The 18,417-nt window shown below is 38.8% G+C and overlaps 2 protein-coding genes across 2 annotated transcripts; both read right to left on the reverse strand.

The window, feature by feature from the left end:
* Nucleotides 1-7,516: 7,516 nt before the first annotated feature.
* On the reverse strand, nt 7,517-8,941 carry LOC104415921. The gene is made up of 2 exons (XM_010027349.3): nt 8,579-8,941; nt 7,517-8,069 (listed from the first exon to the last, which is right to left on the reverse strand). The coding sequence occupies exons 1-2, from the start codon at nt 8,847-8,849 to the stop codon at nt 7,852-7,854; spliced, it is 489 nt and encodes a 162-aa protein (XP_010025651.1). The 5' UTR covers nt 8,850-8,941; the 3' UTR covers nt 7,517-7,851.
* A 1,128-nt stretch (nt 8,942-10,069) lies between these two features.
* On the reverse strand, nt 10,070-17,013 carry LOC104415922 (damage-control phosphatase At2g17340). The gene is made up of 12 exons (XM_018861522.2): nt 16,703-17,013; nt 16,344-16,409; nt 15,135-15,201; nt 14,951-15,019; nt 14,513-14,653; nt 13,277-13,405; nt 13,089-13,175; nt 11,872-11,946; nt 11,726-11,803; nt 11,531-11,608; nt 10,575-10,637; nt 10,070-10,445 (listed from the first exon to the last, which is right to left on the reverse strand). Exons 1-12 carry the CDS (start codon nt 16,870-16,872, stop codon nt 10,365-10,367), a joined length of 1,104 nt encoding a protein of 367 aa, XP_018717067.1. The 5' UTR covers nt 16,873-17,013; the 3' UTR covers nt 10,070-10,364.
* Between the last annotated feature and the right edge of the window lie 1,404 nt (nt 17,014-18,417).

Raw genomic sequence — 18,417 nt, forward strand, 5'->3', positions numbered from 1 at the left:
TTTATTGTTCTTATTTTCCTATAAAAAATTTTACCTCAAAGTTTACTAAACCAATCTCAGTCATTGCTCTCATAGATATTGGTGTTAATTCTTCAATTTTGGATACCAAAGTTTTTCCTAAAGAATATTGGACTTCTTGTTTCCGGTACTTCAATTCTGCCTTTGGAAATATTTTTTCTACAAATGTGCGTACAACCCCAGTAACTATTCAATTCTTTCTCCAGTGTTATATAACGGCTAAAATATTTGGATCTAGCCTTTCTAATAAAGATTTGATCATTGGTTGAGACATTATGACCCAAATCTTTCAACCTTGAATTTTTCTTTGAAAAAGGGCTTAAGTATAAAGATCAATTCTTTGAATTTGTCAATATCCAAAAGCTCTTCTCTATTCAAATAAGTTTATTATATCCAATCATGCAAAAATTGTCAAAATCTTATTTAGAATCTCACTTTGACTTCTCTAAAAAAATGCTATTAAGGCAAGTTATATGAAAATGAACCTAGAACATCTTACTTCTGCTCAAAATGAATACTCAGAACCATTGCGGCAAGGTTTTATTGAAATCTCAGACTTTCAATAGGTTTGCGAGGCTTTTTATGTTAAAAGCGAGCTGAACAGAACATATGAATAATGCGATTGGTCCTTGACCTTTTTTCCAAAATGATAAATTTTCTTTGCCCTCTCGAAATTCCCTTTTTGCTAGATTAACCGAAGTTCACATCTATTCTAAATTTGACCTCAAAACCAAATTTTGGCAATTGGGTATTTGTCTTGAAGATAGACCCATGACAGGGTTCTGTATTCCAAACTAATATTTTCAATGGAAGGTTCTCTCTTTTGGTTTCAAAGTAGCCCATTCATTGTTCCAAAAAGCTATATAGCTCATCTTTTAGCCAATCCTGCCTAGTGCAGCAATTTATATTGATGACATATTACTTTATAGTCCTAATGAAAAAACTCATTGCTGACTTCTTGAGCAATATGCAAAAAGAAATATGGAATCATGCTTTCCTGAAAAAAAGATGGACATTACTGAGACAGAAATTGAATTTCTAGATATGCACCTTAACAAAGGTACATACTTTTCAAGGCCACACATTACTAAGGAATTATTGAAATTTCTAGAAGAGGATTTCACAACAAAACAAGTTCAACAATTTCTTGCAAAACAAGTTCAGCAATTTATTGGCATAATCAATTATCTTAGAAACTTTGTTTCCAATATTGCAAAAATGCTTATTCCATTGCAATTAATGTTGAAGAAAAATCATCCACCTTAGGAAAAGAATCAAACCACATCAGTAGCATAATTAAAAGAAGTCATGTAAACTCTTTTCTCATTGCAAATACCATCATTGGGAAGAGAATCCTCCAAACTAACACTAGTGATGAATACTAGGCAACCATACCTTTTGAAGAAATCAATGGTAAGAGGCATTTGTGTACCTACAAAAATGGAAAGTTTTCCCATACTGAAATGATATAGAATGGAATAAAAAAAATTAAATTTCATCTTATTACCCATCATTTTCTAGTAAAATTCAATATGGCATCCTTTCCTCATATGACCAAATTCAAACAGAAGCAGATCCCTCATTCTCAACTACTCCAATAGGCTAAATGGTTCTTGAAGTACTCCTTCGAAACCAAACATATTGCAAGCAAAAAAAAAATGTGCTTGTTGATTTTCTTCCTAAGCCAAAGGCACCAACGGATATCACTATGTACATTCTAAGGCACTCTTTTTCCAAGCAAGAAAAATATAAGATTGAGAGAATGCGAGAATGGCCATGTCCAAAATACCCCTCGGGAGATCATTGAGTAAATCTAGAATAATAGTCTCATTGGAAATTATGACAATCTCATCTGGCAGTGTTATGCAAATTTGTTCAAATTCTATGGAGGCTCAATTCTTCATATTTTGGATTAAACCCTAGGTATCTATTCATATATTCATTAGTCTAGAAGGAAGTTGATTTCCCTGAAAAACTTCGATGGCTATTATGGTACTTAACTAGTAAGTATTTAATAGCTATTGAGTTTCCCACTAGGAAATTTATTGTTAAGTTAACCATGCTGATTATACCTGACTGTAACAATGAGAATGAAAGTGACAAAAACCTTATGACTGTACTCGAATGGTTTTATCCCCTTGTTTATTGGAAATACCTTTTCCTAGAAGAACTGAGAACTACTCGAGCAAAGCCAAAAACACATAGCATTGTGTTTTTCCTCAACCATGGACTTTTGTGCAATATAATGGCACATTCACTAATGCTCCAATAGGAGTAGGAACTATAACCTACAAACCTCAACCATATATTCAGGAAGCTCGTTTTTACAAGTCATTCCTTGATTGTGTTGGATTTGTTGAATATAACTACAGAGTATTTAAGAGAATTATATGTTAGGAAAACCGGATCATTTATGAAGAAGTATGGGATTATTCAACACTTGTCCCATGAGACCACTTTGGACTTGCACCTAAAGCTAGACAGGTACTTGAAGAGTTCAATTAGGCACAGAATCAAGAAAGGACAACTTATCACAGGAATAGGAGATGGCGGATATAAATGATCTTGCACAATCCTCTCAAGATCCCTAAGCTTATTGGGGGGATCTTTCTCTCAGGACCCTCATAATCACGGACGTTTGTCTTTATTTCTTGAATTAGACCCCAACACCATCTCTCATTATGTTCAAACATTGAATTGGAACCAGTTAGTTATGCTTGAAAGAAAAATTCCACCAGCAGACATGATCATTAATGCTCCTCTATACCGCATGCCTAGCACTTCTGCCTGGCCCTAGCTAAATTTTCTGGAACATGCTAGACACATTAATGCATCTGGTCCTAGTACCTATAGGGCATCAATTTTTCCGGCCTTCGGGTGGCAAAATGAGCCGTCCCTGCTCGGTTCAAGCCAGGCCATGCTAAGAAAATGATCGGCGGTCAACCCCAAAAACCAAAACGAATCAGTGACTGGTCATCGAATAGTCAATGAACTGACCCCTTCGTTCTCTTTTTTTTTTTTTTTTTTTTTTTCCGTCATTTTTCAATTCCCGCCTATATATTACTTCCCAATGCTCTTGCTATAATAAATTTAACACAAGCTATCCCAGCCAATATGTAAGAAATAGAGAAATCATCCAAAGCCATCTTGAGCAATGATTAAACATGACCTCGTAATTGCGGACAAGACCCTATAAGCGGTAAAATAAAAGTTCAAGAATGTTATACATGTTACCCAATGTAAACTAATCTATAACAAAATGCAATATGCTATGCAAGAATTTGTCCTAAATAGGTTACTTTCTGAGCCAACAAATCACGGAAATGAAATTTATCATGGGAGTAATTTAAAGTATTCTATGTGAATATTGCCTTAAATCTACTATGGCGAAAAATTTGGTGTGCGTCGTTTAGAATCTTTTGCGCAATTGACTCAATGAGGAGGTGCAAAAACTAACATCAACAGCGGGTATCGCACGGATGATGAAAGACGTGCAAAATCTTCTCCACGAATTTCGGGCTGGACCGACCATTTTGACCCAATTAATTTATAAATGAAAGTATTTGCCTCTACATCATGGGCTTTATTCTGGGAGCTTTAGGGCAACTTTTGATCGGTGTTTATTTGGGTTTGAGCCACAATGATCGTCATCTCTCGATCCACCTTTGCTGCTAAATTTTTCCATGCCATTCCCTTTTCTGCAATTCATTACAAAACAGGTACTGGCTATAAGATATACACACACACACACAGAGAATATAAAGAAAAAGAGAGCTATGGTAAGAATTTCATGAATAATTTTAATGGGCCAAAGTGATTTGACATAATGATGCGGTATGAGGAAAAAAAAAAGGTATCGATTACCTTGACAAACCCTGATATTTTCACATTGGGCTGCTTAAAAAAAGTATTATTTGCAATTGAAGCGGTTCAAAGTACATGATGAAAAGTTGATCAAGGTAAGTTGGCGAATTAATTTAAAGCTTGATCAGAAATTGAAAAGCATGGAACATGAATTGAGATGTGCCCTCTATCTTCTCTAGCTAAACTCACTGTCTTCAGTCTACTGGATATGACCGGCAATGGGGAAAAGTGCCAAAAAAGTCCTAAACCTTTTGGTTTTGTGCCAATTTAGTCATAAACTTTTTTTTGTGCTAATTTAGTCCTAAACCTTTTTACGTTGTGCCAATTCAATCCTTTCCGGCCAACTTTGGCTGGATTTTGTTGACTGGACGCCGGTCGGCTGATGTGTGATTGGCGCGACGTGTACAATTTTTAATAATATTTTAATATTTTTAAATATTTTTATTTTTTATTTCATTTTTCTCTTTTTTATTTTTATTTTTATTCTTTCTTTTTCTTCTCATCTTCTTCCTCCAGCCGGTCGCCGGAGCTCGGCGACCGGCCGAGGCAACGGCCGGTGAGGTTGACCTTGCCGACCACCTCGCCAGTGGCTGCAAGGGCGGCCTCGTGCCCTCGGCGAGGCTCGACCTTGCTAGATCCGGCGAGGGTGAGCCTCGCCCATGGCCGGCGAGGGCGAGCCCCGCTAGCTCGGCGCGAGGCCAGCTGGACTCCTCTCCGGCTCCGTTCTCCAATCCCAATCTCGCCCTAGAAATTTCCTCCCTCCTCCGCTCGTCATCGTCGTCGTCTCTAGGGTTTACGGGAGCTCGAGGTGTCTTCGGTCGCGCGGCTCCAGCCCCGGATTTTCGCCTGTTTCTCCCGCAGGGGCGATCCGTCGAGGGTGAGGGTTTTGGGATTCCTGGGGTTCTCCGAGGCAGCTGGCCTCACGCCGAGCCTGGCGGGGCTCGCCCTTGTCGGCCATGGGTGAGGCTTGACCCTTGCCGGATCCGACGAGGGCGAGCCTCGCCGCCATCGCCTCGGCCGGTCGCCGAGCTCCGGCGACTAGCTGGAGGAAGAAGATAAGAAGAAAAAAGAAAGAATAAAAATAAAAATAAAAAGAGAAAAATAAAATAAAAATATTCAAAAATATTCAAAAATATTCAAAAAATATTATTAAAAATTGTACACACGCGCCGATCAGGCCACGTCAGCGCTCGGCGTCCGATTAGCAAAACCGCCAAAATTGGCCGGAAATAACTGAATTGGCACAACGTAAAAAAGTTTAGGACTAAATCGATACCAAAAAAAGGTTTATGACTAAATCGGCACAAAGCCAAAAGGTTTAGGACTTTTTTGGCACTTTTCCCACCGGCAATGTTTAGTGCAAGATAGAAGAATAAATTATCTATAAAAATTAGCCCCGGTGGGCTTTTTATTTCTTAGTTCCTTTCAGAGTTGAGGGTTTAGGGTTTAGTCCCATTTCAAATTGATGATCGAAATTCTACTTTGTTAGAGTATATAAAACGGTTTGAAAAGTGAATGATAATCAGTTTTGTATAGCTCATCTAGATATCGGCAATTGATCATATTTATGGAGGTGACATCCCCTGAAAGGAGCTAAGCAAAAGCGAACGTCTTTTGGAGGCCGTAGGTATGTATGACGAAGGTCTGAGGCAACTGCCATAACATTTTCTAGTGGCCCATTTTGTTTCAACTGGTCTTAGCCCTCCATAGACACATTTGGGTGACTATAAGGTAGTGAACATTTAAGGACGGATCTAACTTTCTGAAAAAGAATAAAGAAAATGATAGATATTACTTACGAAGCACTTAATGTTATCTTTTTCCATATAATACGAGACTTTGAGACATCATAATTTTTGCTAATAATTCTCATAAGACTTAGAGTTAACGCACAGATATTGTAAAGCAAAAATAAAAGGTTGGGAAAGGGAAAAGGTAAAGGAGAGATTTACCATTTAAAGGGCCTTTACCCTTACATATCAATCCTCCTATTTAAAGACATAAATTTTGCTCAGTAGATTCTAAGAGACATGATAGGTTAAGTGAATTGTTGCATGTGAAATGAATATATGATTATTTTTTGTGACTAACTGAGCTCGGTACGTACTAAAATTAGCTTACAAAGCGAGTGATTACCATAAGTGCATAATCAAAATAAAAATAAAAAATAAAAAATTCAACCACCGACAATGGTGTTTTTCCCAACCAAACTGTAAAAACCCTAGTAACCATTCCTTCCAAAAGTGGTCCTTTGTAGCGAGCAAGCAAGTGATAGAACCGGACCCCAAAAAGAACAAAAGAAGAGACATGGAAGCCACCAAGAGATTGTTGTCATCGTGAGCTGGCAAATGATTGGCGTCTCTTTCGATCGTTGCGCGTCTCTCTGTCACCACCGACGGTTGAGCTGAGTAGTTTCATTACGTGACCAATTAGAGAACCAGAAGAAGCAATTTGGTTGTTGGAATATCACAGCACCCATTGGCAAGTATCCAGTCCAAATCAAAACAGTGATCATACATCTTTGGCCGCTCTCTCCTTTACTCTAAAATAACAAAGAAGCAGCATGACCCTAGAGCCTCAATTATTATGTTTTCTTCTGAATTGGTTAAGATCGGGCCTTTGTTTCGTAAATGAGGCTCTAACCTAGAGCAGTTTGCATGTGACTCGTGGGATTTAGGATAAGTGACCTCATGTTTCTCTAGGGTTATTTTTTAAGAAGTGATGAAATGTTGATTTGCCAAAAGAAATACAAAACCTAGGAATACTGTAATCATTGTACTACGCAATCAAAATCGAATTCCAAATCAAAGTTGATGGGTTTGTCTCGCTTTCTACTGCTATCTCAAACTATAATTACAAGAGTGATCACGATGTACATATGACAATTCGTACCACAAGAGTATATGGTAGGTTAATATTTTACCATCACGGTGTAGGTGGGTAAATGACATTGTAAGTATCTGAACTTTGGCCTGTTGAGTACTTTTTTTTCTTTGGTTTAATCAAGTATCTCAAATTTTCAAATACAAGTCTATATGAGGCCTCTGTAAAAATTGCAGATTGGAAAAATGCCAACCCGGACAAGAATGCCATTAACTAGCCATTGATTGTCTATATCAGGGTTAAATTGAAATGATGCCACAACAGTAAGGACATATTCGATGGTACAATTATCCAAGTGAGAACTCTCTCTTTCTTCTTCACTCAACATCTAAATGAATATGGGACAATTTTTGCTGAGTTATCAAGTTATCTCACAAATTGTGCTTGCGTTATCAATACTCCTACGGTATATACTAATTGCCTCAAACTTGTGCGAGTTAAAGCTCTCGAGATGAGTTTGGATTCTTTGTCATGCTATCAACATCTTCTCGCCTTCCTGTGGATTTGTAGGTTTAATGTGTGGAGTTTGTTAAATTTCTGTGTTCAGACCGGAGGGTATGCAAAAAATTGATTTATTAAGTGATACGATAAAAATGTAGGTAGATATTCAAAATAACGCCATGCTCTTCTAAATTACTCCAATTAAACTTCTTAATGGTTATGGCTTTAAATTCATACTTACTAGGTAACTATTACCTACTTTGGCCTTCGAAAAAGACAATTCTTTTAATTACGTACACTTAGAAAACCCTAATGTTAGATCACCCTCCCTTTTATACTCTTAGAAAACCCTACTCTCAAACAACAATTCTTGATATTGTCACTTGATCACATTTACATAATCATGAAATAGAGAAGTAACCAACTTAGATATATATTCACTCTAATTACACAGCAAACTCCGTCCATTAAGTTCACTCAACTAACCAAAGAATAGAAGTAATACGCATTGGCCAGTCACACAAACGCCCTGCAAATCTCTAGATCTCTTCTCTTTTCTCCCGGCGCTTGCATGACTCCGTTGTCGTCGAGATTTCATGGATAATTTATATTCGTCGCAGGTCCGTACGAACGAACCTCGAGCAATCACTTGATAGTCTGGGGGAGACCCACATCGTCGGAACGAACAATCTTTCGGATCTCGGACCTAACCTTGTAGAGAACGTGTCTCCAGCTTCCTCTGTTCTGGAGGCCGCCGAGGACTCTGATTTCTTCCTCGTTCATCTCCAGGTCTTGGGCGAAGACCGGCTTTCTCGACGTGATCCATGACCAACCCCACTCCCACCACTTTTTGATCGAATTACCTGCGTCATGTTCAAGTCCAGATCGATAGTGCATCGTATCGACACCATAGATTGTTAGTACCATAGAAGAAAAACATTCAATCCGCCATGTTTTCACTGTTAATACAAAAATGGCAGTTCGGGTGATTTCGTGGCGGTACTAATGCATGACATCATCAGCCTCGAAACATGCTTGTATTCTCTATAATATGGCGAGTTCTCCCTAATTATGCACATGCTGACAGGTAATAACCAATCCAGTTGGATCCTTCCTATTTTTTCAATCTTTCCATCATGTGAGCATTCCTACCATTCAATTCAACCGGCAAATATTATACACCTAACCCAAAAATCTAGATCTCGGCTAACTATTTCCGGAATCAAGCGAACATTGTTCGTGCCGTGTCATTATCGGAGTCTCTCTATGTATCTCGTGTCCAACCGTGTCGTGTTTGTGGTCCTGTGCCTAGCTATAACCCAGGACGAGTTTGTCATATTGATAACGCTAAGAGGAGTTGGTTGGACTTAACCTGCTTGGTCTCCAATGGAGGACATGGACTTGGATCTGCGGAATGACCAGGAAGAAGATGAAGGATGAGAAATGGGTTGTATCCTGAGAGAAAGAGATGACATTATCCTCCTCCTTAAGCTGCCGCCGCTGCCTCCGCTGCCGCCGCCAACTTGCTCCCCTTGAGTGGTGGAGTGCGGTTGTGAGAGTGGAAGGTCATGGTGGGCTTGGTTTGGGAGGATCCTGGGAATTATGGAGGTGCTCTTTCGGATGCTCTCGACCATGGAGCACATCGTTGCGCCCCGACAAGGATGAGAAACTGAAGAAGATGAGAGAGAGAGAGAGAGAGAGAGAGAAAGAGAGAGAGTGGTGAAGTGTAGCGTTCGCAGCTTCATCCATCACAAGGCTGTTTTTAATGGTACTTGGGGGAGGTGGATGACCGGTTGGTGTGGGGTCAACGCAAGAATTCTTATTTTCATTTATAATATCGGGCAAGAGCGCAAAATCTTTCTTTACTTGGAGGCTAAAAAGTTCATCATTTGTCTAATTTTAGACACTTTTTTTCCATGGACTTTATTTTATCAGGTACCCAATCTGTGTAATATTTTATTTATACAATAAGCGGGTCTTGATGAATTATATGAGTTTGTTTTATTGATTTTGCCTATAAATATCTCCTTCTAACTCAAGATGGCCATTCAGTTGGACTAGCTCTTGTAAATATAACTTGGCCTCAAGTTTTACACGAAATAAAAAAGTACTGGGTAATGTCTGATACGTGAAAGATCTACCTGCAAAAAGGTCATGGAATGGGCATTTCTTTTTGGACTTTGCCTCGCCATTGCCATGTGTTTGCCCTTTGGACTAGATGGGCAACCTTATTATTATTATTTTCCTTTTGGAACATGTGAAGAACATGGGCATGGGATGAGAAGTGAGGTCCAATTCCTTGTCGGTTGTGAAGTGTGGATCACTCATACGCACACGTCCCTCGCGCTCTCTAATTCAATGACTTGGGAGAATCGGAATACTACGATTAGGGATATTCCGAATTGTTAGGTAACGAAGAGCTGGAGATTGTTTGCCAAGAGGCAGGAGTCGGTGACGAGCTGATTGATCGGTTGAGTCCGTCGATCAGCAAGAGAATCCCATAGGAATGGTGATCGATCATAGTTGCCCGTGAAATTAATCATTTACTTTGGGAAATAGGGAGGAACGAGTCGAGGCGTTTTTAGTACGACCTGTGTTGGGAAGAAAGGAATATGCCTTGCATCGAGTACCTTGGTGCCTCGAGCTGCCAAAAATAAGCTCACTCGAGCTTGAATTGCGTATCAGATCTTTATCGAGCAAAGTCGAGCTTGTGAAAAACATGTGAAGGTGTAATAGCCCTTAGATCTAGGGTCCCCTCATGGTCCTTTCTAATACCTTTAACTTCCTGCATTTGTCAATGTTAATCTAACATCATCGGCAAAGGTTGCTAAAGACCGAAGAAATGCAATGGAGATCACAATCATAATCGAAACGGGCGAAATAGAAAGACTTGAATCGGATGCAAAATATTTCCTTTTGTTAGTGTACATAATGCATGCTTAGCAGCGTGCGCATGTGCTAGAACATCCATGATTTTGAATAAGGTTTTTGTCGTATTCAGTAGATGTCCGTCCATACATAGTACAGGATGGTTTTATGCCTCGGCAGGTTTCGACGTGAATCCTCGTGAAGGAAGAATATTCTTCAGGCAAGAGCTCGGATCAAATAATTCATAGACATAATGTTATTTGGCGGATGGTGCAGACAGAAATCTCCCATCAACCCAATACGTCACTGTACTTGAAGACGCAATCATAAAGCCGTCCTCCAAGAAACTGAGCAACCTCTGGATGTTTCACCTGTTGAATAATGTGCAAAGCCACAAAGATGAAATTGCGCTAGAAAGAGCCATTTGGCAGCAATTAAACCAGACAGCAATCAATGAAACAGAACTCGTAAATCTAAAGCAGACGGATGAACTCAAGTACCATTGCAATTTTGAGAGAATCGCATTTAAACTGCGCATATAGGTTAGTCTCTATCCCCCGGCCCTGCCAAAAGGAACGCCAGTCATAAGTGAGCAATATCATATATTTGACATTTCAAGCATTCATTTAGGCAGAGGCCTTAATAAATCTCTATGCGGATACCTCTTCTTTTGCATCTAATAGTTGATCTAGTTTTTTGGAGCACGTACTCTAGAGATCGGTAAAGGAGCATATCGTGCATGATGAGCAGGTAAAATGAGAAAAATGAATTTATCCATTGAATTTGAAGCAAAATATGACCAAAAGAATGTCTATTCTAGTGTACGGGAAGTAGGAAGTCCAAGAATCAGAACACAATAGACTTATACATTGAAGAGGTGGTTGTGGCTCTCCAAATGTCTATTCCAGCATGAAAAGAAGGAATATCCAAAAATCAGAACTCAAAATACCTATCCATTATTATGGTGGTTTTGGCTCTCAATATATGCATCTTTTACACAGGGCAGGAAGTCCACAAATTAGGGGGTGAAAAGGACATGCAGCTAATGTAGCGCACACAAAGCATAAAGCATATGAGCTTGTGAGTGTGAAAAGGAATGGCATGGTACTGTTAAGAACAATCACAAAACTCTAAGTGGTACTTGTATCTCCAGATTTTTAATTAAGGTTCCCCTAAAAATGTCTATAAACATGTTGATCATCTTGTAACATTGTACCAGCTGAATTATACTCCTGAATCTGAGCTCTATCGAGAAATCTGTATGTGGGTGTGTTGTCAGTTTTCATGCATCTCAATTACAAAAGAAATGAACATATTTTAACGATGATTCCAATATTTCATGATGGATAGCAATTAAACAATAATGCATTCCCATCTGCCCTACAATCTCAAACGCAACTGCAGAAAAGCACTTAAATGTGCCACAATTCTGCTGGCATAACCAGTCCAAACTTACCATTCCTTCCATAATAACTAGATCTGCATCAGCCGCCAGAAAGGCTAGCTCTTGGGATACTTGTGCAAGATCAATAACCTACAAAAAATTTAAGAGGAAGACTGTTCACGACATGGAGTTCACCATATTTATCAATCACCGGGAAAGCAAATTATGAGGGTAGGTGAAACAACAGCAGGGACTCGAATCTCTTACAGGCAAATCATTCCCAGAATTAGCAATCAAGAGGTTTGAAGCATCCACACCCATTAACTTCCCATTCTCATCCTTCAGCTGTTATTGGAACGATGTCAGGACCAACATGGTATATTCACATCACATTAAAATCTTTCTATTCATACCTTGGATATAATCTCAATTAGTTCAGGGTAGGTGACATCGTTAATAGATGGCAAGTCATTAGCAGCAAGCACAACCTGGACAGCGCGAGAGAACGTTAGGCGACCGCAAGGAAAGAATAGACATAAGTATATCTGAATCTACCATCAAGGAGTTAAGAAAACTGAGAAAGACAAATAAAATGAATTCCTTTCTTTTATTTTTCTATCAATGATATATCTAATGAACTGGCATTAGGATAACAAAGTCAAATAAAATGTAGGAATACCCAAAGCTAAAATCAATACTGGTTGATTGCTCAACTATGGCAACCATGACCATGATAATTGTTAGCTGGAACAGAGATACAAAAGGTTGCCAAGTCACAAACAACCCCCAAAACTCATGTGATGGATTACTGTCGCATCAAATCCAGAAATGCATAATAATGACACACTACTGAGATCTGATTGCAAATTTTGTGACCCTTGGCATGGTCAATGAAGGTGGGGGGCAGGGATAAAACCTGGATTCAGGATTGCTTATCTATGGCATGATCATTCAGTCTCCAGAAAAGCAGAAAGAAGGGCAAAAGACTGACTAGCATAATCCAAAGATAAATTATCACAACCATAGTCGAACATCATCTTTTAGCAACACAAACTGATGCAGTCAAAGCACTGGAATATACCGTGTAGCAATCAGTGCCCAGAAATTGAGAACAGGATGACAATATCACACCAACTAAGTAACCACACTATCACCGTACTAGTAACAGGGTACGCATCTAATCATTAAACAATAAATGCAGGTCCCTAGACAATACAAACCAGATGCAGACATAATACCTAAAACATTGTTTACCACTATTTCTGCTGAAAATGCAAATAAATTTCCACATGAACAACAAGATCTATTTGTCTTATTGGTGATGCTCATTCTCTCATTTTCCAATGCAAAGGACTTCAGCAGTAAATAATGAAAGATATCCCACAGGTGATGCACAAATTACTTTCCCAAAAAAAATATGGAAGACAGGCCAACCTCTTGCACCAAAGAGCTTAAATGTAAAAGATACACAATACTGAAATCTAGTACTGCATATTGTGGATATAGTAATCACAATGACTGATAAAAGTTACACTATACCGAATTCTAGTACTGCATATTGTGGATAGAGTAATCACCATGATCACTTTCTAGTTAAAAAAAATAAAATAAAATAAGCAGGAAAGCTAACCTGAGTCCCACGACGAAGTAATTCTCTGGCGAACGGCAAAATACCCAAAATAATATCTGCACCAGAGTTATCAACAAATATGATAGCCTGTCATAAAGGATCTGGTCAGGAAAGAAAGTACAAATTCTGCTGCAAATCCAAAAGGTGCATAAAGAACAAATATTGTTAGAAAAGTTGCACAAGCTTGCCTTCTTCCAGGATTTTTTGCTCCACTTCAATTTAAAAGTGTCTAAATCATCAATGACCCAAGGTCGTGGGAGAAGATTCTGGCAACTAGCCAAAAAGGACATCCCATCCTTGGAGAAAACCTCTGCGAGCTTCAAAATTGCCAAGGAAAAGCAAGGTTAAGCGTCACAATTCGTAAGAAGCATCTCTTCAGGCTCATCACTTTGATAATAAATATATCCATCCAAATCTTCACATTCTAATATGTTTGACAGACAAGATGTCATAATTATACAGTGCCACTAGATTTATGGCCCATGCTATGTGCAGGAGAAAAACTAATTTTTGGATTACACTACTAAATAACATATTCTAATGTCACATGAATTATTGAAATCATTTTTGAGATAGACAATTTATAAAAAGAAAGTACGCGAATTTAAGATCATTGAATGTAAAACAAATTTAATATGACAAGACGTAAAGGAAGTAAAAGAGATAAATCGGGAGTTAGATAAAATAGGGGAGTTTTGTAGAATATGGGGTCTGTCCTATCATTTCATGAAGCTATAGTTGGACTCACTTGAAATAATTTTCTATTTACATATTCGAGATTATTTTATATTTTTTCACGTCTTATCTTATAATTTTCTGTTCAAATAAAATGACGTCAATGTAGAAAAATATGTTCACATTAGGTTAATATTGAGTATCTATAAATTATCTGATTAATTTTCTTTGTTTTTGGTTTAAATTTGATATTTCATTAAGATGATAAAAGAAGCATAGATAATTTATTCATGTGTTGTTTTGAAAATTACCATGCATTGCAAGCATTACAATGATATCTAAATATTTTTCATTTTTTATTTTACTTAATAAAATTTTATTGAGAATAAATTATTTTTATAAATTTAAAGAAGAAAAAAAAAGTCAACTATGTGAGGTGGAGTGGTATCCACATATTATAAGTATTTTTTATTAGTAAGTTATTTCTTGAAAATGAAAAGGAAAAAAGAAACAAAAAGGTGAAAGCATAAGGAAGTGATGGTGGCAACCATCAAATAGGCCCAGTATAAACTTTCTACAAGGTCCTCCATGGAGCGCCAAAATTCTATAATAGTATTAGATTTATGGCACTCAGAAAATTGCAAAACTACAAAGTAATTTGCGTCAGTTTTCATGTGGATGCTCTACAAAAAGCCAAATGGTAATTGCAGTATAAATTCCAAAAGTAGAAGATGATCAAATTTACCAACCTGTGCAGATCCAAGATCAAAGATGTTTCCTGCAAATATTCCTCTAACTAGATTTTCCAAACGCTTGCCTTCGTCTTCGATTGCATCATTAAGATTAACTACATCACTGAAAAGGGATATGGCTTTTGCATTCTCTTCATCCTATCATGGTCAATGACAAATTCGCAAAAAGGGGAAGAGATTAGTAAGGAATGTAGGGAGGAAAAGAATAGCACCCGCGATGTCCAAGTATCCAAGTAGGTCACAACACTTATCTTGATCATGAATTTTCAACTTAAAGCTATTTTATCTTTTCTCCCTTTTATCAACAAGGTCTCCTAACTGAAAATGCCGAACACCTTGCTAGGCTTTCATCACAAGATAATGGTGTAATCATTCCACGCTGAATATTGTCCATGGAGTTTGTACAGAAGACAAAAAAATGTGTGCGATGATTACCTTAACTTTTTTGAATATGTCTCGAAAACCCAACTCTCGAAGAATCTGCTCTCTTATTCTGCACAGAAGCTGTAGGAACACCATATAAAACAAATCACAAGGTCACAAATAGGTAATAGAGCCTCCAAATGACCTTCGTATTCTCTAGCTTATGCTTAAGGTACAGATGTGATATTCAACTTACAATGCAATCAGGGGGCCCGCCATGACTTTCTGGATCTTTCTTAAGGTCCTCTAATATTGCACCATACCTTCATGTATCATGATTGGACAAATTTTAATCAGAAGATATTATATAAACTGGTCATCTTCTCATTGATTAAAAAAAAAAATTGGTGGCTTTTGTTCATCGACTTAGGCAATGGAATTTCTTTTCCTAATCCTATAGAAGAAACGCGAGAAGTGCACTATCATGATGAGATATAATTTCAACATCCCATGATCTCCAATTCTCTCTCTCGAACTCCCTTTCACTTTCCCCACTTTGCAACTCCCCTTCTCCCTCATTCAACCATCCAACCAGGTTCCCCCTTCTATTTGGCCCACACAGACATCTGCAAGCTCTTACTCTAGTATCATGTGTGTGTGTGTCTATGGGGGGGGCGCAATGGTGTCCATGAGCGTGTGTGGAAAGAGACCACGGTTGTCAAAACTTGAACTTCTAGAGTCTCATAATTTACCACTAAAGGACACTGTACACCACCAAAATTTAATAGTTTGACAGATCCAGAATATTTAAGCAACACTTGCATAAGGAAAGCACTTTACAAAGACCACAAACTGAGAAAACCATGATGACTAATGATAAATCTTTTGATTCTGGTGATGGCATGTAAGGATGTTATTTACATCAACAGTAGAATTTTGAGTCTTCAAAAAAGTTATGCTAAAATATCTTTTGGAAATTGCACAAGCCTGCAACTGTCCCAAAAACTATATAAGCATCTAGCATATCATTTTTATTTAATATCCCCGACAGGTATGACAGAAAATAAGCCATAAGAGGACCCAGAACTACCAAGGAACAGTACACATAAATGTCTCCAGAAATGCCTAATTTTGACACATACACACTGTCTGTCATATTTAACTACATAAAATCCATACATGGAACATGATTACAAGGAAGATGACACATTGCGAATATGTCGGGCAGTCCTGTTTATGTAAGGCACGAGCAACAGAAATAAGGAGATGCAGGAGAGAAGTAATATCCCAGTCCACTCATTCGCGAGTAGCGATTACTAGCATCGGTCAAGACCTCATTTCGAAATCTCGGTCCATGTGAACCAGACCACGAAGCCAAATCACATTCTACTCACCACAAGCAGATCAATCCTTAGCCGCACCTTTCTAATGAAGCAAAGCGGGGAAAAAACTGAAAGAAATGTACCTCTCGGCGAATTTTTCAGCTCTATCAGGGGCATCAGGGACCGTAGGATCGCTCTCCGCCCGTTTCCTGCAAAACGCAAAACAAGCTCAGTATCACATCTCAAAAGCTTCCTCTTGATTACTCCACAACTCCTATACAACTTTCCAACTGAATAATTCAATATCTTCATCCCAGCAGAACAAGGCATCTCGCTTCCCGCGTTCAGCAGATTTATCGAAGCGATCATTCTCCAAAGTACACAATCGACACCATCTAAAACGGTTCCGGCTAATTTCAACCTCCGAGCGCAACTCATCATCCACGCGCGAATGCAGCGAACATCGACGAAGCCGACGAATGGAACGGCGGCGGTTGCTTACTTGAAGGAGGGAATGGAGTTGCGGAAGAGGTCGATCCAGGCGAGCTCGGTCGGGGTGGGGCGCTTCGGGTTGTCGGAGGGGAACCGGTAGGGGATGGTGCAGGCCCTGTAGTTGGATTCGATCGGCGTCTGCAGCAGCGGGAACGGCACCATCTCCGACGCGCTCTCCATCGCTCCTCCTCGCTTTCGCCGATCGGATTCGATGCCGGCGGCCGGTTCGCGGCGGTTCGACGAGAGCGGAAAAAGATCGGAGCTTTGATCTTGTCGTGGATGGATTTCGTCCTCGTCCTGCTTCCCTCCGCCGTTTCAACATATTCCTTTTCTTCTCTTTTCTTGTTTTTTTAAGTTTCTTTTTTTTTTTTTGGTGGTCTTTTCCTTCTAATTCACGTTTTGCTTTTCAATGATAATTAATTAATTCGACCCAAAAAAATGATAAATAATTAAGGAAATGGAACGTAATTAACAATTTTGTATCATTTAGCAAAAATAAATGAATAAGTAAATTTTGAGAACATTTTCACAAAAAAAATAACATTCATTTATAAAGAAGAAAACATATAAAAAAGGGGTTCATTCGCCAAAAAAAAGGAAATTAAAATTGAATAGCACGCTTAATAGATGTTATAAACTCAATAAATGCATTTATAGTGGTCAACTTGGTATTCGATATATATTTTCATTCTAATCGGCGGTATAGTTTATCGTGAAAACACAATTTTATTTTGCAAAGTGAGGTAATTTGGAATTTAAGTGCATCTTTAGAGAAAAAAATCTTTGTTTCACAATTTCCATGCTAATCTGTGATTTGGGTAATGAAGATTTCGTCCAGACACAGCAGCTTTATCGTTAAACTTAAAACTTTCAAATTAAGACAATTCGGTTCCATATCAAAAAACAAGAGAATTAGCAAAAACATCCCGCAGTTACCACAGAGGAATAATCTACATGCTTCTTCAAAGTAGGATTTGAATACTGAATTATAATTAACATGCTAGTTAAAATTGACAAAAATAGAGCAAAAACATCCCGTGGATCATAGTGACCAATTCAACCGAATTGAATGGAAGTCCTAAGGAAAGTCAGGCGATCCCCGTTGAAGGCGAAATTCTTGTCTCGACTCGGGTTCATCAGATCCGGTTCAGCACAGCCATCGACACGGGATCTCTATGTGAGCGGGCTGCTTGGATCCCGCATGATTCGACTGCTCCCATCGACTCGGGTCGGCGGATCGCTGGGCACATGGCCACGGGATTTGAGTGCCGATGTACTTGGCTTTCACGTTCTTGCGGGACAAGGTCACGTTCATCTCTCTCTTCCCATCCAGGAGATCCAGGTGCACGTCTTGGAGGTAAATGTCCTGGTATGGAAACTGATAGTTTTATATGAGATGGGCTTAAGGCCCGTCCGCCCATGTTGGGCCTAAAAGCCCGGCCCACAAGAGTAGGGCCCATGGATGAAGGGGCACGATTAATTGTTTTTTGGAGGGACATATATAAGGAAGGAGAGAGGGAGAACGTACCTTTTGGCATAATTAACGAACGTACGTCTCCCTCTCTTTAAAACGCTCTCTCTCTCAAATAGAAGATACAGTAAGCACAAGGCAACTTTCTTCTCCCCTTCCAAGCGAATTGTCGTCATTGGATCGAATAGTGCCAAATTATCTTCCTCTTATCGGCATCGGTGTCTAATCTGTGGCTAACAAGGTACGCTCGAATC

The sequence above is a fragment of the Eucalyptus grandis genome, chromosome 7, assembly GCF_016545825.1.
Source record: "Eucalyptus grandis isolate ANBG69807.140 chromosome 7, ASM1654582v1, whole genome shotgun sequence".
Taxonomy (NCBI): Eukaryota; Viridiplantae; Streptophyta; class Magnoliopsida; order Myrtales; family Myrtaceae; genus Eucalyptus; species Eucalyptus grandis.